Source organism: Apus apus, chromosome Z (assembly GCF_020740795.1).
Source record: "Apus apus isolate bApuApu2 chromosome Z, bApuApu2.pri.cur, whole genome shotgun sequence".
NCBI classification, from domain to species: Eukaryota; Metazoa; Chordata; class Aves; order Apodiformes; family Apodidae; genus Apus; species Apus apus.
In genome coordinates this window covers 70,316,695-70,339,511 of record NC_067312.1, presented here as the reverse complement: position 1 = coordinate 70,339,511, position 22,817 = coordinate 70,316,695, and the positions used below count along the sequence as shown (strand labels likewise).

General features: G+C 37.9%; 1 protein-coding gene across 1 annotated transcript in view; it reads right to left on the bottom strand.

Annotated features, from left to right (window-relative positions):
• The window catches only part of MSH3 (mutS homolog 3), a 118,897-nt gene that overhangs the window by 58,546 nt on the left and 37,534 nt on the right, over positions 1 to 22,817 (bottom strand). The window contains exons 9-12 of the mRNA XM_051642656.1: positions 19,377 to 19,489; positions 17,862 to 17,976; positions 9,059 to 9,143; positions 8,390 to 8,499 (exon numbers count right to left, since the gene is read on the bottom strand). Of these exons, the coding sequence (XP_051498616.1) occupies positions 8,390 to 8,499; positions 9,059 to 9,143; positions 17,862 to 17,976; positions 19,377 to 19,489 (423 nt within the window). The remainder of the gene's footprint in view (positions 1 to 8,389; positions 8,500 to 9,058; positions 9,144 to 17,861; positions 17,977 to 19,376; positions 19,490 to 22,817) is intronic.

The window sequence follows — 22,817 nt, the reverse complement described above, 5'->3', positions numbered from 1 at the left end:
AGCAAGCTGTCGGCATCCACACAGCGTATTCAAGGCAGTGGAGATTTAAGCTTTGTACATCAATTAGTGAGGCACTCTAAACTACAGCTGGATAATGGAAAGGAAATTGAGAACTGTTAGTATCAGTGACAAAGTAATAAAATACCTCAACTATGCAACTCTGAAGCTAGCAAGTGGTTACATTAATTCTGAAAGGTCAGTACCATCAACCACAATTACATTTTCATGGAGAATTATTATATTTGCTATACTTGAGACTCTGGAATACTTCTCTGGTTGAAGAATTACTGAACTGTTAAATTATACACACATGTACCTTAAAGAAAAAAATATTCTGTATTTTTAATATAAAAAGCATGTTTTCTGTTCCAGAACACTGTCACTTAATGTAAATAGCATGATTACATCTACGTGGCCAATTGAAAATACACAGTAATACGTAAAATAGATGCAGCTATGAAAAAAAATCTCCCTTCAAAGCTTAATCTGCACTTTAATAATCCTCACATATGGCTATGTTACCGTAGTTCCAGTAATCTACAACTAACCATCCACAGAGTTTTTCTCCTTTAATCCCACAAATAAGAAAGGGTCAGGAAAACAGTACCCAATATTGAATGACCCGTTTTTTCCACCTGTAAACCAAACATACTCGGATTCATATTTAAAAAGCAAGAAAGTATGTAAAACTGCATGTGTAGTAGGATGGAAGGACACAAAAGAGAAATTATAAAAGCAGGTAGAATACTAATTTTAAGGTATGCTTTTAAACTTCAAATGTTTATACTTAAAAAAAAAAATATTTTGTTGAGGCCAAATACATTATACTGATCAGTTGTTAAACAATCTCAAAAGAAAGTTGTTCTGCACCGTTCTGTACATTTGATATATAGTTCCAAACTGCATGACCTGGAGAAAAATTTCACCACTAAAAAATTTGAACCTAACACTATACAAAGAAACTCAACACTTTATGCTAAGAAACTGTCTCACATTTTATAAACTAGCTACTATTTAATTCTCTATTTAGGTGTGATAATAGCCTGTTCTTTCCCATCTGTGTAAACTGTGTCAGCAATCTGAGGTCTATCCAATTTTCCAAACAATCTTCTGTGAAACAATGTAACATAAGTCAGTTGATTGAAAGCAATACATTTACTTCTGCTGCACTAAAAATAGCATAATTAATGCAATAATAAAATCACTTTGCGATATATTTAAGCATAACAGAATCTAACTGCAGAATTTTTTATTCTAATAATTTAAATAACTACCTGAAATTAAATACTTCCCTGTATTATTGTGCTGCCAGGTATGTGAACTCAACAGAAAATTAACAAATATGAAAAGATTTTAATCCTGAACTAAAAATTATTTTGACAAAGCAGAATGCTGCAGACATGTATGCAATGCACTGAAGAAACATTTGAACATCTTAACAATCTAAATAGCATCACTGGTTGCTACTGTGTTCACAGATCTGCTGATCTCTTGTAAAGTCAAGTGAACCTAACATTTTTAGATGTGGTAATACATCATGACATTTAAAGCAGGGTGAAATCAATAATGTAACTCCTATATAAGAACAGCAGAAAAGTTTCAGTTATATAAGGTTTTGGTTTTATACAAGATAAGTACAAATTTATCATAAATCTCATAATAAGTGGTCAAAGTATGAGTTAATTCATCACAGTAAGGACATAGCTTAAGTACAGTGAATTAATAAAACTGAAATTAATGTTATTGAATCTGTTTAGAGACCACAGTGATACGTAAAACACCAGTCAAAAGAACTCAACACCTGAAGAAATACAATGAAGAGTGTAAAACAACAAACACTGCTTTCCATGAACTACAATATCTAGATCAAAGCCTAGCAGTCTCCTGCCTAATGACATCATTTCAAATAAAGAAAATGTATTACTTAAACACTGGGAAAATGCAGGATACACATAGGTAGCAATTGTGCCTGAGGAAGTAATTGCAAATTGCTGGCAGCTATGAGAGTGCTCTGGGGAGCTAACATGACCCAGTTGCCTTGTTCTCACACTCTCCTCTGATACTGGCTACTTTTAAACACAGGACAAGGTGAAGGCTGTTCTGACTTGCATTGCTTTACATTTTGTCTCACACATTTTTTCTTGATCTTCCTTCAGAACACAGTTTACAAACAAAGACATCCTATTAGTTGATCAAGTTATAGGTCATGTACTGAGAGTTTTCTGCTTGAGACCACTTTCTTGCATAACAAGCAATTAATGCCATCAAACCCCAAAGCCATGGAAGGATCAACACTGTGCAATAAGCATAAAAAACAGTATCAACAGCTTTTAACTTCAGTGGGTTGTTTAGAATCTGGTTAACTTTATGGGATAAATCTTTAGTTGCTGTAGTCACTGTAATTGCATCTGTTGGCAACAATGTAAAAGTACAAACAAGGTTAACTGTATCAAAATTATCACCGTGAAATTTGTATGAAAGCTAAAAAAAATCAACATCATTCTGGATCTGTTAACTTGCTCTTCTAGAAGCAGAAGAAACAGAGTAATTTACTCTCAAAAGTCCTAATGTCTCATTCCCCTTCAGAGAGGTCCAATGTTCCCCTAAATAAACATGCAGCCAAGGAGAAGGCAATATTCCTCCTGAATGGATCTCACCACCAATATAGAAGTACTATAAACTTTGTCTTCACATCTGTTAAAAGAATGTATAAAATATGCAAATGGCAATCAAGCACTTTTGTGTATGTTCACACACAATGTATTTCAGTTATTTATGCCAAAAATAGAACCCTTAGCTACTTTAGCCAAAATGAATGAATGCCTGATTACTGCATTGATAAGGAGTTAGACACAGCATTTAGTGGTACCAAAACACAGCTAGCAAAAAGGGATGAATACATGTGATGATGCTGCAATCTTTTTCTTTATCACAACAATTTTGAGATCCCAAGCACATGCCGTTACCTGCGTTTGTGCATTTTATATCGGCACTAATGCTATAAAAACTTTATTCTTGGGAGAAAAATTTAGCCCATGAAATTCTGCTGTAGGATGGATGGATTTTATTTCTAAATCGCTGCTGCAAAAGAAGATTCTAATCCAGCTCTGGATGATTATGGTATCAAATGGCAACCAGTTTAACTCTGAATTAAGATGGATTTCTTTAAAGACCTTGAGGTAATTTTTTTACAGACCTCTTTATTATAGAAATATGGACAAAGTAAAACTTGAAAAACTTTACTTCAGGATTGTACTTTGTGTATAGAAGTATAATTAAAACAGCCCTCCATGCATTCAAAGTGAGGAATTAGAACAAGCAATGTTTATATTATGACAGATGTGTCATTGCCAATATCACTATAGAGACCCTCTTGTTCCCAGCTCAACAGTACATCTCCAAATAAAAGTCACATTGCATTAGTAATAGCAACTTTTTACACTTCTTCTCTTCTTCAGTGGTAAACAAGGAACTGTCTGCAGTTGTGAGCAGTGCAGTTCTGAAATTGCTAAAGCTACAGTCATTCTATGCTCTTGCAGGCAAATTATATTCAGACTAATTGAAATTATTAGTACTATCTTACAAGACTTCAATTCAGCATCAATAAAAGCATCATCTGCAGAACTTGGCAAAACGGGGCACAACAAAGACTACTAGAATCACAGGAAAAAAAGGAAATCCTATTTTTGAGGGGTAATTAAAAATGTGTTTTTTCTAGCCTGCAAAGCAAAGGTTAAAATACACGTGGTAACTTTCAAAATACATATAATTTTTCTCCTTCCTTGAGATTCAAACATCAAACAGTGTTTGATTCACTGATACCGCTTGAGGCGCCCAAAAACACTGATACCTCTTGGCAGCATACCAAATTAAATGCCATGTATTTGATCTGGTCTGGAATACTTTTTAGCTCATTATTTCCATGCTTCTGGACCTCTGCTAATGGCTTGGAGGAATTAAGACAGACTTCTCTGTCCCCAGCTTTTTTCCATGACGCCGGCAGCAGAGACACCAGCAGGGTGCTTGTGCGCACTAGGGAAGAGAGCCAACTGCATCCTGGGCTGCATCAAAAGCAGTGTGGCCAGCAGGGCCAGGGAGGTGATTCTGCCCCTCTGCTTTTCCACTAGATACATTTCTAACTCATTAACCAACCACTTTTGCAACAAAGGCAAACACCAACATTTTCCAGGTTATCTTCCACTAAGATGGCAAAGTCCTTACCGTCTCATTGGCTACAGTACTATAAATGACATTTCATGATGTCAACCCACTGATGTTTTAAAGATATTTCACCTCTCTAGGAACAGACTAGGAAGAGAAAAAACCCCTCTCTCTTATGCAATGCTTTCTATACATACGGGCCACAGAACTCTTTGCACAGGAATGTAATTCTACATATAATCCATTGCAGCAGCTATTAATTGCTCGGTATGATACATCTATCATTTATCTCCAGCTCCCCTTTAGGTCTCTAGTCACAGTTTTGTAAGCTTTACAGCCTGATCTAATATGGAAATAATAAAACTCCATATAACTGTGCTACTCATCTGCCTTTTTCAGTTTGGTAACTTTTGTTCAATTCCAGCCGACCTTGACAAGGAAGGTGTTTGTATGATCTCAAGGAAACAAATTTCCTACAGATTGTGTAAGAATCAACAGCTGAGCAAGGCACAGACACAGATTAATACTCAATGAGGAAAAGGATGCACTATTTTTTCACAGCTGTTCTGTTCTGTTTGGACTCCAGACTAGGCAAGCAGCACTGCTATAGCTTGGAGTCAGTAAAACCACTCAGGGAACAGGAAAGGAAAATGCAAAGACGATGGTGGGAAGGAGTTATCCTGGATGTAACTGAGACCAGGAAAGACATATTTTTTATTCTACCACCATAGGACAACATAGCCATAATACACAACAAAACAAGAAAGATGCAAACCCGATCCAGATTTGCTTAACCAGGCCTATGGTACACTTAATCTCTCTCCTCTGCCTGCAGCCATTCAAAAAACAATTACTGGTTCACATCAGCTTAAGAGGTTCTGAGATTAATTTTGCATTAGGAAAGAAATTCTTTTTCTTTGCACATGTACAAAGAGACAAAGATCATGCTGTGTTACAATATCCTGAGACCCAGTCCTTAGCCCTGTTGCTGTTGTATATAATAATACACAGTTTTACACCTTCTCCAGCTGAAACTCCACTGCCTGACAGGGAAACTGCACATTTCGTTCAGTTAAAAATGTTCTAACCAACTCAGCTTTCTATTTCTGGTTCTTTCCACTCCCCTTACAGAAGCTGGGCAAGAAATGCACTCAGTAGACCTTGCATTTCAAAGGCAAGACAGGTAAGGTGAGATAACACCTCTGTAATCCACAAAAATATGACTCCTACAAAAAAACAATTACTTTTCTAATTCCTCTTAAAAAGTCCAATCCTCAATAACTCATATATTCTAGTATCATCATCTTTGTATAGCTAGGTGATTAAGTGAGGACATTGCATCTTTCTTTGTTAAGTAATTTTTATTTTTTTCAAAATCACGTGCCTATTGCTTACAACCTTTTCTTGAAAAATCTTTCTGTGTATTACATCAACCATGATACATCAAGTTTGCCCAAATGAGCTGTCTGTACACATCTTGCTTTTGTTCAACTTAGTATATGGTTTCTCCCCTGGCAATTTAGTCATTATCCCAAGTGATTTTCAACTAAAAGGCATAAAGCAGTAATTACACCCTCTCTCTTTCTGTTACGCCTAGGTAAATGCACCTACCCACTGCCTGGAAGAGACACAGTACAGAAATCTTACTTCCTCTGACAGTGTCAATCCAGGAGACACAGGTGAATTACAATTACAGAATGTATTCTAAGTGCATTTGTGTGCATTACTGGAAACAATACTGCTGAATGCCTGATGCACTAAGGACTTGAAATTACAACTTACAGTCCCGTAGAAAGGGAGAAATACACAGAAACAAAATAGCTGTTTAGCTTCAACTGAAGAGCACTGTCACCTCCAGTCACATAACTTCCTCCCATCCTGAGAAAGATGGCTGAAAAAGGGAAGTACCAAGCTCTAGAAGTAGCAACGAGCAGAGAAGAAAGCAAAACTGCAAACTTGTGAAGCTGGTTCTGCGCTGAGACAAAGAATTAAAATGAAATTTATTGCTTAAGAAATAAGTTATGATGTCTCCAGCCAAGCAGAATTCTGTATATTTTCCTGCTTAGTATTATTTCACGTACTGCATCACATACACAGTGTGTGCAGGTGGCCAAGAAGGCCAGTGGCATCCTGGCTTGTATCAGGAGCACTGTGGCCAGCAGGAATAGGGTGGTGATCACCCCCCTGTATTTGGCACTGGTGAGGCCACACCTTGAATACTGTGTTCAGTTCTGGGCCCCTCACTATAAGAAGGACATAGAAGTGCTGGAGCATGTCCAGAAAAGAGCAACGAGGCTTGTGAAGGGCCTAAAGCACAAGTCCAATGAGGAGCAGCTGAGGGAGCTGGGGTTTAGTCTGGAGAAGAGGGGAGACCTCATTGCTCTTTACAACTACCTGAAAGGAGGTTGGAGTGATGAGGGGGACAGTCTCTTCTCCCTGGTGATGTGTGATAGGACCAGAGGGAATGGATGCAAGCTGCCCCAGGAGAGGTTTAGGTTAGATATTAGGAAGCATTTATTCACTGAAAGGGTTGTCAGGCATTGGAATAGTTTGCCCAGGGAAGCAGTGGAGTCACCATCTCTGGAGGTATTTAAACGGCAAGTGGACCTGGTGCTTAAGGACATGGTTTAGTGGTGAGCTTGCACGGTTAGGACCAGGGCTGGACTGGATGGTCTTGGAGGTCTCTTCCAGCCAGGGACATTCTGTGATTCTGTAAAAAGGTTAGAGGCACTTCGTGTCAGGTCTCAGGTGCCAGGGCTCAGTGCTGCCACCACCACACCAGACCAGACCCAGTGCTCTGGCTCCCCCCGCTGACAACTTTACAAACAATTCCCAACAGGTCCTAAGGTGCCTCAAGGGCAGGAAAATAACTGATTTATTTCAATTTATTCCTGTAAAGTGGCCCAGAAATTCCTTCTATCTATATGCTTTTAAGGTGAACACCAAGCACATAATAAACTTCCATAAAGTCTAATACTACTTAGGATGGTTACATCAAAAGCCTTTTTTAAAAGGGTAAGATACATAAAAGCTCTTATCAGAAGGATTTAAAAAAGTATACTGAAATCAGCTTATTAAATACCTTCCAGAAATTGCAGCTTTAAACAGTCTAACTGTTATGGTTCCTTCAAATGAAAAACATTGAATATTCTAAATTAACAAAATAGGAGAGAAAAAATAGTTAAGTGCTTTTCTCATACCACTGAGAAAAAATCCTTTACAAAAAGGGTAACAAGAAAAAATAAATAATGATGCCTCAGAAGTATAGTGCTTTAAGATATTAAAAATGGGTGAAGTAAGAAAAAATGCTTCTATGGAAACACTTCAAAATTACCAACCACAGCAAGATGCTAAATATTTATACATTTCACTATTTAAAATTGTTAAAACCATTAAAAAGTAAAACTGTGTAATATACTTAGAAAAGTAAAACAGGGGGGGAAATTATTTTAGATAACCAAACCAAAAGGATTCTTGTATGCTATAGCTGAAGCTAACAAAGTGACAACTGAGTAAACTCTATACTGTCAATGCTTAGGGAAAATTGATTCAAAGGAATGGATTCAAAAACTTAAAATGCAGGCAACAAACATTTCATGGACTCATAACTGTTATTCACTACATAATGAAGTACAACTTTTCAATAAAGCCTGCAAAGAGAAATCAGAAAAGGAGTCCACTTCAAGACAGAGACAAGTAAAACTAAGCATGATAGCATTACAAAATAAAGCATTTCTAAAGCATTAATAAATAAAGCCTAGTCAAAAATACATGAGCAACTAAACATTCATCAAGTTTCAGAACTAATAAACACTTTCATATGCAATATATTGGATACAGGGATAACAGAAACACCCACAGCTACTGTAGAACAAATTAAATACATTAAGAATCCGAATACTCATGAAGCAAGAAAGACATCAAACATTAAACGGCAAGTTTAGGAATAAAACATCCTCCAATAGCAGTCAGGCCTCATGCATTTAGAATAGCACTCAATCTCATTTCTGCAGAGGAATTCCTAACTTGCTTCAAACCTACTCCTCTGAACTACCTGGAGTGGTGTAACTCTTTTGAATCTATATACAACATCCACAGCTCCTATCATACAACTTCCTGCATAAACTCTGCTATGGACCTCAGGCTTTCAGGAAAAATAATACATTGGGCATACTCCATGTCATCATTTTAAAATGCAAATTTAGCACAGGATGAAGAACTATCTCACCTGGATTTCATCAGGGGCTGCGTCACCCATTTCTTCAGTCTCCGACGTCCAAAGGAAGTTTTAGTGTGATCCAAGACCCAGAGCAGGCTTCCTTTTGTTTTCATATCAGTCTAAAATAATTAAAATAGCATCATTTAACTGAACAATCAATATAAGGCTCTTCAGCACACTATTTAAACATTCATTCTGTTTAGGCTTTAGGATATGGCAACTGTGTGTTCATTAACTGATCTTGTTCACCAACAATCCTTTACATAAGGTACCTCCAACAGACTAAATACTTAGGCATGTTTTTCCTTTAGCCAGAAAATATTTTTAGGAACGTTACTGGATTAACTAACAAGTTTAAACCAAGTCTGTGTATAAGCTCTGTGCAGTAGCACAAACCCTACTGTAGTCTTAGCACTTGACTGCAGGTGCTCAATAACTCAAACTTTAAGAAAGTTCTTTGCTATTTAAAGTGCAATAAGGTTCCTAACTCATACTAAAAGCTAGAACAGACTAACTTTAATTAATGCCTCTGAAAACATAATTCTCCATTTAAAAGAATTTAAAACTTCTGGATGAGACTTACAAACTAACTTAACTAACTTCATTGGAAACAGTATGTCAAGCAGCTGTTAAAATTTCAGTATTTATAAAAAAACCCCACATTATATTTGTCCTTACCTGATTCTGTAAAATTTCAAGATTTTTCATTGTTGTCCCATTAATTGTCATGTATTCAGTCTCACTTGACAACCGTCTGAAATTGCTGCAGAGAGGAATTTCATGTTACATTTTAAATTCAGGCACAGATCTAACAAAGAAACACTGTTAATTTTCTCATGTTAGAGAATTCATTAGTCATGCAAATTTTTAAAAAATCAAGCAAGAAATTAAAATCTGTTCAAATAAACAAAAGAACTGAACAGTAATAACTTCTAATTTACTGCTTGGGCAAACGAGATTTATGACTAATTCCCAGTTTCCTACAAGGATTCCAGCAAAGCTCAAAATAAGATCCAGCTCTCCTGTTAGCTAATCATGATTCACCAAATGGTTAAGGAAGTACCCCTTCTCAGTCCATGATAAAATTGAAAAAGTATGTGCTTTTGGTAATGTTCTGTTAGGATCACTGTAGGATTAGGGGCAGGGATAGGACTAATAATTATTTCGAGACTGAAAAAGACTTTTAACACAATTCATCATCAAAACATAACAACTAATTATTATTATTACTTTTTACCACTACTACAAATTTAAACAGGCTGTTAGTGCAAACATTTAGGAAAATTAGTATTGAGTATATTGAAGCTATTTTATGTTTAATATGAAGTAACCATGACTTTTTGACACTCCTTAACAGAAACGGATGAGGCCAACCCAAAGGTTGTGTTGCTTTAGAATCAACATTACCAAAACAATTGAACTAGATGCGTAATCATTATAGATATTGAAATTATTTCAGTCTCAGACACACACATGTGATAGTCAGGACCATGAAGCAAAGTGCAAGAACCTTACTAAATGCTTCTGACAAATCAAGTCATGATTGTCTAGGTTAATCATACTGCTGACTGCCCTTTGCACAAAATCTAGGACACTCTTTATTACAGCCTCTGACTAAACAGAATTACTTGCTGGGTAGGATTTTAAACTGCTTTCTCGACTTTTCACAAATTGTTTTTCACTGCATTCAAGTTTAAACTCTCTGGCAGAGAACCCAAATGCTTAAACTTTTCTGTTAGAACACACAGCTGCATTATGGCTATATTAAAAACAAAAAACAGCACTAGAAGTTTCAGAAACGTTAAACATTCAGATACTGTTATACTTTTATGTTGTATGCAGGTGTTTAGGCCTGCTAGCAATTTTTTTTTATAAATAATGGATCAAATTAGAAGTATCTTCCATAGTTGTTTGTTTTTTTTTTTTAATGTAGATTGGAAAGAATGTCCTCAAGACGTTCAGTGTTAGAAGTACAGCTGACTCAAAATTGTACCCACAGTCATAATTAATTTGCTCGAGTGTGCTACCCCAGCAATCAACAAAGTTGACCAACAAAACACAACCCTGGAGGCAAAAGCAGCAGCACTTTCCAAAGTACACAACATTATAAGCAACAAAACAATACTTATTTTTATTACCTTCAGTCACAACAGCTGATGCTGGCAAAAATTTAAAAGGAATTATTTCTGCTTGGCTCTCAATCCTTAGGATCAACAACAAATCCTACTCACTCTTCCCAAAGCAGCTCTTCAGCATCTAGGACTTACCTAAGCTGCAGTTCCCCCATTTGCTGCATTTCAATTTGCCACTGCTCATGCCTGTGATCCCTTAAACCCATCTGGGTAAGAACCCTGCTTTTCCATCTCTTCCCAAAAGTGAAAAGGATGCTTTTGGCAATTTCTGTCAATCTTCAATCGCCCACAGGCAAGTTTCAAGACTGGATTTATTTGTTCTAGTGTCTACTCGTTTCACCTGGCTTCACAACACTTCACAGAGTGTATTCTGTTGACAGCAAGCTTGCTTTCCAGCACTTTTTAAAGACAACTAACACTGTCCAACTACAGCATATATATAGATAGACACACACACCATTATTTTAGAATCAGATATGCTTAAAGTTGTTCTCATGGAACAAATAACATATTCATATTATCCAGGTGTTTGCTTTATCTGATTTACTCAATCCTGTTACTAACTCTAGTAATTGAGAGCTTATAGTATATGAATAATAGCCAAGATCAACTGCAGTATCTATATATGCCCAACCAACAATTCCAATTACAGAACATGTTTTAGTCCCACCCTCTCACCTTCCTTCAGCTTGGGATCAGAACTAGATAGAAATGTGAACAAAGACAGACTCCTTGTAGGGAATTCAGGGATCAAATGGTGTTAAGGAGGTTGTCAACAAATATTGTCAGTGCTGGTTTTGCAGCATGGGTGTCAACACATTTCTTGTGAGAAAATTCTAATATGCCACCTCCTGCATGAGTAAAAATGGCCCTTCAGAATCACTTCAGCTGAATCACAAGGCAATAGTTGCTGATGTAGGTGACAGTGTGATCTGAGTTTCAAAGGACAGACCTGCAACCGTCTTAAGTACTTGTAGAGAACAAAACACATGATTGAAGTATCTGGCAATCCCACTACTGAACAGCAAGGCAAGACAGAAGCACGATTCTTGGGCTGAGAAAAATGAAAAGAGGAAAACAAAAAGAAACACTGGCTTCTAGTAAGATGTCAGGAACTTCAGGGAATACTCATGTGAAAGAGGTTCCTACTCATAACTTTTCTGAGTAGAACCACACTTGGTGATGAGTATTAAAGGGTTACTATGATTGCTTTAGGACATTAAACTACATCCTCAGACTTTAATTCTTACGTGTTGCCTGTGAAAGTGGACCTGCTTGGTCATTCAGTCTCCTGAGAAGCTTGCAGTGAAGGCCACTTCTTATGCTTTATTCATTATGCTCTCCACAGGAGATACTAGATACAATTTTGTACTCAGTAACCCGGCCTAAGTGAATGCATGTTATTCAGATCAGTAGTTTTCAACTACTTTAATGCTGTAAATCTGTAAAAACTTTCCAGTGAAGCTGCAAGGCACTGTATTGAAAGCCTATTAAGCAGCAGATTTTCTTTGCTCGATTACCTTTTACAGACCTTTAGAGTCCATGTCTTTGAGATATCTAAGGGTGAATAAAATACAAAACAAACCTATATATTTAGACAAGAGTTGCAGGAATCCCTCTTCAGCTTTAAGGAGTAAAAACAAGCCTATTCATTTCTCAGAAACATTACCTTTCTTTAGGTATGAAAGACATTTACCACCATCTAAGTGACAAAGGACATCAAGCCCAGACTATGTTTTGTATGTAATTAACCAGTTTTAAATTCATTAGCAGGTATTGCCACAGAGCCAGAAGTTCTTATCTGGATCCTTGATGTGACAGGAGTCCAGAAATTTCTGGCTAAACCAGTAACAAAATTTAAAAAAACAACACGCATAAAAGAAAACTGAGAAACACAAAACAAAGAACAGACATGAAAGGACCTGGGAAAGATTAAGAGAAAGTAAAATAGGATCCATAATTTTTCATCCTTTATTAGCCATCTTTTTTCTCCACTGAACTCACCCCAAGCAGTAGGTATGCAACCTTGTTCTACCCAGGTTCCACTTGCTGCTCTTCTTCTGTAGCCACAAAAGAGGTAGCAATTCCTTTGCTAAGCACCTCTCCTTAGTGTCTGAAAATCATACGTATCCTTTTTCAGTCCTTCATGCTACTGAGCTGACTTTGAAACCTCCCAAAATAACTTCAGTACTCCCTTTCTCATAGTTAAGAGTGGGTTGCAATGTCTTGTATGTGTGATGACATCATCAGCATCCAAGAGATACAAACGCCTTTTGAACATAATTCCCTCAATTACTATGACATTTCCTTTAAAAATGTAATGATGGCCACCGTTTTAAGCCGAATAACTTAGATTTTTACTTCTCTTTTAATTTCATCCTGCCAACTCCTTTCCATGCCTATTATAAAGTACCATCAAACATTTCTCCTCTTCTTGAATTCTTGGTTTTTCCTCTTCTCCCTCAGTGTCATTTTAACCCTCCCTTCTCCTCTTTCACTTCTGCCTCCATTTTCTGTCTTCACTGCTGGGAGTTCTCCAATCCCAAGGTTACTCCCTTCTTTCAGAAAGATACCTAGATCTTCCATTCTCTGCACTTCTTAAAGTTCATTGATCATCATTCAAAATCTAAGAACTACCATCTCTCTCTTCTGTCTCCAACATGCTGGAAAACATGTAGGTTAAAGTAAAATACACCGAGGCATGTTTCCCAGCAACTGCTATGCAAATTATTAGTTTCAAGCAAAACTGTATTTGAGAACCTTTCCTCAATATTTTGACTGTTTATGGGAATCAAGGGAATGCCAATAAGGCAGACATGACGGTGGGAGTTTGTTATAGACCCCCTAACCCAGATGTAGAGGCTGATGAAATATTCTGTAAGCAGCTGGCAGAGGTGTCATCATTGCCAGCCCTTGTTCTCGTAGGGGACTTCAACTTCCCAGATGTCTGCTGGAAAAATAACACAGCAGAAAGGGAACAGTCCCGGAGGTTCCTGAAGTGTGTGGAAGACAACTTCCTGACACAACTGGTGAGGGAGCCAAGTAGGGAAAGTGCCCTGCTGGACCTGCTGCTTGTTAACAAGAGAAGGTCTTGAGGGAATGTAAAGTTTGGAGGTTGTCTCGGGCAGTGATCACAAAATGATAATTCACAATTCTTGGAGAAGCAAGGAAAGGAAGCCAGCAGAACTGCCTCCTTGCATGTCCAAAGGGCAGACTTTGTTCTGTTTTGGAGCATGGTTCAGAGTGTCCCTTGACAGATAGTCCTGAAGGGCTGGTCATACTTCAAGGAGGAACTTTTAAAGGCACAGGAGAAGGCCATCCCCAGGACCCAAAAGATGAGCTGATGGGGAAGAAGACCAGCCTGGCTAAATAGAGAGCTTAGGCTGGACCTCAGGAACAAAAGGAAAGTTTATGACCTTTGAAAAGGGGGTTGGCAACCCCTGAGGAATAGCAAGATGTAGTGAAGCTCTATAGGGGGAAAATTAGAAGGGCCAAGGCTCAAGCAGAAATCAACTTGGCCACTGCAGTTAAAGATAAGAGAGGTTTTTTTCAGTATATCAAGAGAAAAAGGAAGACTAGGGAAAATGTAGGCCTATTGATAAATGAGATAAGTGCCCTAGTAGTGGAAGACACAGACAAGGCGGAATTACTGAATGCCTTGCTTGCTTCAGTCTTCACTGCTAAAGCTGTCCCTCGTGATTCCCAGACTCTGGAGGCAAGCCGAAATGTCTGGAGAAAGGAAGACTTTCCCTCAGTAGCGGAGGACCAGGTTAGAGACCACTTGGCCAAACTGGACATCTATTAGTTCATGGGCCCTGATGGGATGCACCCACGAGTGCTAAGAGAGCTGAGATGTTATTGCCGGGTCACTCTCCATCATCTTTGAAAGGTCACGGAGAACAGAAGAGGTGCCTGAGGACTGGTGGAAGGCCAATATCACTCCAGTCTTCAAAAAGTGCAGGGAGGACGCAGGGAACTACAAGCCAGTTAATGTCACCTCTGTCCCTGGGAAGGTGACGGAGCAACTTGTTCTGGATGTCATCTCTAAACACATTGAAGAACAGGAAGTTACTCGGAGTGGTCAAGGGTAAATCATGCTTGACCAATTTGCTAGCCTTCTATGGTGAGGTAAATGGTTGTAAAGCTGGATGAGGGGAGAGCAGCAGATGTCATCTACCTTGACTTCAGCAAGGCTTTTGACACTGCTTCCCATAGCATCCTCATTAGGAAACTGAGGGAGTATGGGCTAGATGAGTGGACAGTGAAGTGGACTGAGAGCTGGTTGTGTGACAGAACTCAAAAGGTTGTGATTAACAGAGCTGGGTCAAGCTGGAAGCCTGTAACCCATGGTGTCCTTCAGGGATCAATACTTATTCAACATATTAATCTATGACCTGGACACGGGGCAATGGGCACAAGCTGGAACATGGGAAGTTCCATTTAAATATGAGGAAAAACTTCTTTACTACGAGAGTGACAGAGCCCTGGGACAGGCTGCCCAGGGAGGTTGTGGAGTCCCCTTCTCTTGAGACATTCAAGACCCACCTTGATGCAGTCCTGAGTAATGTGCTCTAGGGGATCCTGCTTTAGCTTTAGCAGGGGACTTGGACTAGATGAGCTCTAGAGGTCATTTCCAACTCTGACAATTCTGTGATTCTGTGTACCAACTTCTTATCGAAAGCCAATAAAGGTCTTTCAGCATGTAAAGGTATTAGAACACATTGACTAAGAAAGCTGGTATCCATTCATTGTTAAATCTATTCTTACCTGCTACTAGAGCTGTAAAGCACTCTAGCCATTTCTGCTGTGGCAGAAACCTTTTTCCTTCTCAATATTTTGCTTTATGTAGGATCTTAAAAATGGATTTTACAGCTTCATCTAAATATTTTAACAAAACTTGTTTCCTATCATTAATGATCATTCTTCATTTCTTACATGATGTTTCATGACTCTTACTATTAAACTGAGTTGGAATTTTGTTGAGCTGGGAGAAGAGCATTTACCTGAACAAGTGAGAAAGGTGTAAGAAATTTTTGTCATTGTTCTAACAAATAGGTCTTTCATCCAGATCTGTGTCACTTACACTAATAAACTGAAAACTGTCTCACAACTACTGCTTCATGCTCACTGACTCACCAGTATATGCTCACTGACCTGAATTCTCCTAGGAATTTTAAGTTGCCTGACAGTGCAATGGAAGTATTTCTCTTCTATTTCCTGGAAAAATCACAGAAGATCCATGAGCCTAACACCCTTTGCTTAAAAGGATTTTCCTTTCAGTATTTAGGTAGCATTTTGCTGGCATTAGGAAAAACATAAAGTTGAGTTTGTCTCACTATTTGGCTCACTATCTCAGTATGTGCAATGTACTAAAACCAGCAGGTAATTACAGTAGAATCCTGAGCACAGGATCAAAGTTATCAAAAAAATGTTTTTTTTTCTTCACAGCATATCACCAAGACATCAAACAGTTCATTATCTTTCCACTCAGATGATCCTACATTCACATGAAGTCCATTAGAGCAACCTTCAGCATGCAAATGTCAATTCTAAGATTTAGTGCTTATTTCTAAGTTTCCAGTTCGCAGAGAGACTTACTTTTGTTAAATCCTACCTACTTACAGTACAGAGGAATACTGAGACAACCAAGATAATATTTCGCACAGGATTCATGACAGATAAAGGTGTTTTATTAAAGCATATAATAAGCTTTAGTGATACTTTCAAACCTATGCCAAGTAGCATAGCAATCTTTTATACTTGTGCAAGACAGGATAAAAAGATACTCGAGTGGCAGTATCTTTCCATTTTCATTTGATTCCACCATTTTCATTTGACTCCACCTGTACAATCCTGCTAAGAATTTTGAGTGCTCCTAATAAACCTAAGTGAGCATACCTAATAAACCTAAGTGTTGGGACTACTTCAGAGAAGACAAGATTGTTTTCATGTTTCTGTGTTTTTGTAGTAACTTTGCACCAATGGCCACAAATGGTCTACCAACAATTTTTGCATAGTTATTACCCTACTCCTAGTTACCACTGAGTCAACATGAAGGATTTTTCAAAAAGCCAAGATGTGTTTAAGATCTTTTTTCATTACAAATAATAACTAGACTTACCAACTCAAACTAACCTGCTGAGCGCTGTCTAAACATTAAAACACATCTGCACTTATGCTTGCTACCACAGCTATAGAAAGAGAAAATTATTTACACACCTCTGGCAAAAGAAAGCATCATCAGCATAGACAGACCAGAGCATTACCTTACTTTTTTTTTTTACAGCTGTCAGAAATGCTCCAGATCTTGTTAAGAAAGTAAAACTAATGTTGAGCTATGATGGCTGATATTGATATGTCACTATTGGAAACTGTGCTGTTCAACATCTTTGTTGGAGACATGGAGAGTGGGATTGAGCGCAACCTCAGCAAGTTTGCTGATGATACCAAGCTTCCCAAGAGGGAAGGGATGCCATCCAGAGGGATCTTGACAGGCTTGAGAGGTGGGGCAATGCCAACCCCATGAAGATCAACAAGACCAAGTGCAAGGTCCTGCACCCGGGTCAGCTCAGGCACAGGCACACAGACAGGCCTGGATCAAAGGGCTGGAGCAGCTCTGCTATGAAGACAGGCTGAGAGAGTTGGGGCTGTTCAGCCTGGAGAAGAGAAGGCTCCAGGGAGACCTTAGAGCACCTTCCAGTGCCTGAAGGGGCTACAGGAAAGCTGGGGAGAGGCTTTTCATCTGAGAGGGCAGTGATAGGACAAGTGGTAATGGTTTTAAACTGAAAGAGGGAAGATTTAGGTTGGTCATGAGGAAGAAAGTCTTCACCATGAGATTAGTAAAGTGCTGGAACAGGTTGCCCAGGGAGGTTGTGGCTGCCCCCTCCCTGGAAGGGTTTAAGGCCAGGTTGGAAGAGGCTTGTGCAGCCTGGTCTAATGCGAGGTGTCTCTGCTCATAGCAGGGAGGTTGGGATCTGATGATTTTTAAGGCCCTTTCCACACTTAACCATTCTATGATTAACAAACTTTAAAATTCCCCCCTAGTTTTTGCACCTGGTTTGTTTTCAGTAACACTTGGCAGCAGTTAAGTGTTCATTTACATTAATGATTGTAATGTCTAGACAACCACACTTCATGGAGATTTTCATGAAACACCACTGAAAAAAACCGAAGTAACTTGATTCTTTCAATTCTGATTAGAAGCTTAAATGCAAGGTATAATTTTTACAAAGACTATGTTTATCACTCTAGCAGGTGCATTCACTACATTGAAGGGAAGTTGTCTGCTAAAACTTACAAGGTAACACTGGTACGTGTGTCGAATTGCAAATTTACATAAAGCAACTTACCTTGGATTATAAAGCATCCTTTCCAAATTAAATTCTTTGAGGTATGCAATTACTGCTGCCAGAGCGCAAATAACAGGCTTATCCAAGCTTAGTATTGCAGATAGTTTTTGAGGACCTAAAAAACCATGTTATTTTCTTGTTAAGTCACTGTTTATTACATATTTTAGAAAAAGCATAATCTATTTTTCAATTTAATTAAACAGAAATCTGTAAGATGTAGACTGTTCTATCATATATATGCAAATCAACATAAAGCAAGGTTCCAAAATAACATTTATGGTTCCAAAGGATCCAGAAGATTACAATAATATAAGCACATTATGAAACATAAAGCATCTGACTCCACAGGTTTTTCTTCATAAAAATGACTTACTGTTGGCATTAGAAATTTCTAGATACACAAACTAAGAACTCAATTCTGAAATCTCTGTTACTGCAGGCAACATCTGTGCAAGCTAAAAAGAAGGAACAGGCCTTGGCACATGTATTGATGATATATCTGCCTCAGCCAGTCTATAGAATATGGTTCCATCTTTAGGAGACAGCTATTTATATTTGATAATGTTTCTAACAGTGCTCTACTACAATTCCTGTTCCAGCTGCAACAATAGGAAAATTTGCTATGTGGTCTCTCAACATAAAATGCTATTATTTAAAACCCTAGTTAGTTAAGCTTTTTAAGAGATGGTTTTAAAGCTGCTAGAAATGACTATATACTCAAGAACTTGAAGAAATGTTTCAGATGTTGAGCAATCTCCCTCAGTTGCTATAGAAGTGTGAATTTAAATCTGTCTAAACAATACACATCTTCAAGCTATGAAAGAAGCGGAAAAAAAAGGTAGCCCTGTATTCATTTCTACTTTAATCATCTTCACTTTCAAGGTTCACCTATTACAAGCTCAAAAAAAGATCCCAATGTTCAGAAAATTAAGGAAAGGTGGCAGAAGGCCTGCATGGATGAACAAGTTCCCCCTGATTGACTCAAACATTAAAAAGGAGGAATATGAGAAGTGGATGCAGGGACAGATGACCCAGGAAGAATATAGAGACATTGTTCAAGCTTGCAGCAGTTGAGTTAGGAAAAACAGAGTCCACCTGGAGTTTAGCTTGGCAGGTTATACAAAGGACAACAGGAGTTTCTACAAGAACATCAGTAGCAAAATTAACACAAGGGAAAACGTGGGCCAGATCTGGTGACAAAGGACCTGGAGGAGGCTGAGGACCTCAATGCTTTCTTTGCCTTGGTCTTTACTGGTAAGATGTGCCTTGAGGAATCCAAGGCCTTTCAGACCAGTGGGAAATTCTGGAGCAATGGAGATTTCTACTGAACAGAGAAGAATTGAGTTAGGGAACACTTAAAGAAATTAGACATAGACAAGTCCATGAGACCTGAAGGGGTGCACCCACATGTGTCCCTTATTTGTGCAAAAGCTAACAGGATGCCTGCTTCAAAGACATACTGAATGACAGACACTTAATCTCAGGCACTTCTGCATAAAAATCTGAATTACATACCTGTAGTATCAGGCACTTCTTTTGTGTAAAAATCAGTAATAAGCTGGAAAGCATGGCAGTATTCAAAATTGAGGTTCTCCATCCTTTCTATCCTAATTCTGTCTTCCCGTAACCTGCAAAGAAAAAATTATGGACTTTCAGTGTTTATGCTCCCTTCGTGAACACGTAAGTAGGTTATGAAGGTGTACTTTCCTTCAGTTTTCATTTATTAAGATTTGAATGGGTAAAGAATGAAGAGATGAGCTACTTGGGTAGGTTGAGAACATTTCTAAGAGTGTGATGTTATTTTTAAAACCTTTCTTCTTTCTGTTATAAAAGTGCAAACAAATAAAACCCAAACAAAGGCAAGCGAGTCCAAAAGAGACTTCAAGAGGTTGTCTAGTAAACATGCAAATAACGTAAATATGTTTTCATCATTCGTAACATGTATTTGTTCTGAAAGACTTATGATGATTAAACAATGAAGCAATTCTCCTACACTATTTATTACCATATTTAATTATCCTTTATCTTCCAAGGCTTTGTTCTATGCTATACAACTTGTTGCAACATTAACCTATTGTATCTTTTCCTATATGGAGCTGAATTCCACTTCCTTGTGCAAAAAGGACTTAACTTCTTCCAGCCTTTGTGCAGTCCAGGTTGCCAAGGGTGTTATTAATGACAACCCAGTCCTCCCAGTCTGCCAGCAGTTCCTCCCAGTTTAACAGCACCAGCAAATGTAGCAAACTTAACTCTGTTCCACCAGTGAACCAAATGAGCTCTCTTCCACGAATCCTTTCCTACTGTCAGCAAGTAATTGAGAATTAAAACAGCACAGGATTCCAGCCAGTTTTGCAGCCCATGATAAATTAATCAAGCCTGTTTCCCGTGACCCCTGCTTCCACAGCCTGCTTATGTGAGACAGTGGCAAAAATCTTTACTCATTGCAATGTGCATGAGATCAAAATTGCTCAGTATCTGGGCTTGAGGGTCAAGCAGTATGCCCGAGATGCCAAAATCTGGCATGGGTTACTTTTCCTAGCTGCTCACTGAAATTAAAACTAGATGCTGCCTTATCAATACAATTTGTACAGCTGTTAACAAAGCATTAAACAGATGTGCTAGTTAATAAAATAAAAATCACACACACTCCTCCAGCAACCTTTGAGCATAATTATACAACTACAGAACAAGCACTGAGGAAGCAGCCAGTAGAAAGATGTCAGTAAAAGACATAAATAAAACCTACATTACTTCAGAGTATCCAGTCTCATACTACCATGGGGCATGAAATAAATAAACAAACACTTGTACCACACTGGTATTATGCCAATGAGGGATTGTGTAGGTATTATAAGAAAGAAACTAATCAATACTCTTTTTGCAGGGCTTTTCAACTTCAGAGGATAAAACAAACAGGTTTTCTGCATTACACTGTACATATTCCCATCTGAAAGGAGCAATAGGTCTCTGAGGCTCAACTCTTAAAACTGAGAGTTCTTTTCCTATTGTATGTGTCAAATTAATGGAGACTTAAGAGGTCCGACTCTTCTCATCCTAGATGAACCCTTGCTTACTTCAAGTGCCTTAATTTCAACTGACTGATGCAATTCAATTTTCAGTCTTTAGACCCTCTCGCAGTCTTCTCTCTTCATATCCTACTCAGGTTAAGCAAACATTTTTAAACCAAATGGATTTCTAAAAAAGATATTTAGTCTGTGTTCCTCAATCTCTGTTAACAAATCAGGTATTTTCTTCATTATGTTTTCCACTTCTTTCAGCCTTCACTAATAATCCACTTTAACACATCCACCCACTTTGCTAAATTAGCATGTACACTCACTACAACCTTTTGCAAGTTCAGTCCTGAACTTTTTAAAATGTGCCGTGTATCTGAAAGTTAGAAGAGTACAAGCCTTGGACTCAGTTCTGCCAGACTGCCAGGCTTTTCTGTTGACCATGTGGGAGCAGGGACTTAGAGAAATGTTTTTAAAACAGGATTTTATTTTTCATTTCTACTTGTTAAGTTTTCATAACACTGCCTTCAGGAAAGCAAGGCTTAGAAAGGTCTGTAGAGCTAATTTTTAGAAATAAAGTCAAAGCAGGGGGCTTTAGTTAATTAATTGGATTATCCATGCCACACCTCTTTGTTTTTAAAGTAATGGTTAAAAATTAATATTTGTTTGTTTTTTTATGCATTTGTGATTTTATTCCATTTCATAACTTATCGACTCCTTAGCCCAGCAGTCTTGCAGAATTGAGTCACAGCTTCTACTCTGTTAATTTACATATACACAACACATTTAACAAATTATAACTACAATAAATGTAACTTCAGTGACTTCTTAGAGTAGCACTTCTGTTCATCAACCATGTTGACAGGAAGTAGTTCAAACTGGAGTTAGAAAACTCAGTGATTTGTAAAGATTTCCACACATTTTAGTATTTACATTCTACATATGTCATCATCAAACCAACATGATTGCTTGTCTATCTGAATGTATTCATCTGATATTCTAGATAAAGTAAAAAAACTGGAAGGTTATAGATATATATTCAACATACTGAAAAGTCTGAATTTTTATAAAGATGCATGAAAACAGAATTTGCTGTGGAGTGTTTTCATGTCTGTCCTTTGTTTAGCGACAACCATCCATAGGCCATTTTTCTGATTATAGCCAGAATGATATGTTGATGCTTTATCTCTCCAGGTACCAATGCCTATTTAAATCAAGAGTCAATTTGCCATCAACTTTTGTAAACATCATTCTTGTCAGAACATTTACAATGAACTGCTGTGCAACTCATCCAGTATTTTATTGATATACTTCCCAGTACTTCTGCAAACAAGCAATACTCATCGTCCCATGATAATGACATGGTTAGTCAATAACGAAACTGAACTTTTCAAAGCTTTTTTACTTTCTTTGCAGAAGTTCTTCTGCTGCCAGATACTGAGCAAACAGAGATGTTTCAGGGTTTCAGACTGTCAACTGATGGTACATATGCACCTATAATGTCCCTTATTAACATTCCCTGCTCTCTAACAGAGCTGGGAACACTGGGACACACTGGGATTTGATTCAGGATGGTCTTTCCTCACAAGATGAGTTACAGAAGTTGCTTGAAGAGATGACCAACAGCCACAATGAAGAATATTAAATCAATGTGTCCATAAATAGATGCATAAATGATGGGAACCTAAAATACACACATTTACACAGACACACACTTTTGTCTATATAATACAATATACAAATCCATTGCAACCCATACTGTTCTATGATTATTTTACTACAGGGGCTAATTTATCTGTGACCCTACTGGGAAAACAAAAAAGGATCAAGATTGCTGGGTTTTATCCCTTTATTTATCTGACAATTCAGTACCATCCACTTAAAGATTAATTGCATACCAAGTGCTGCAAGAAAAATATTTAAGAGGGATGACTAAATTTGG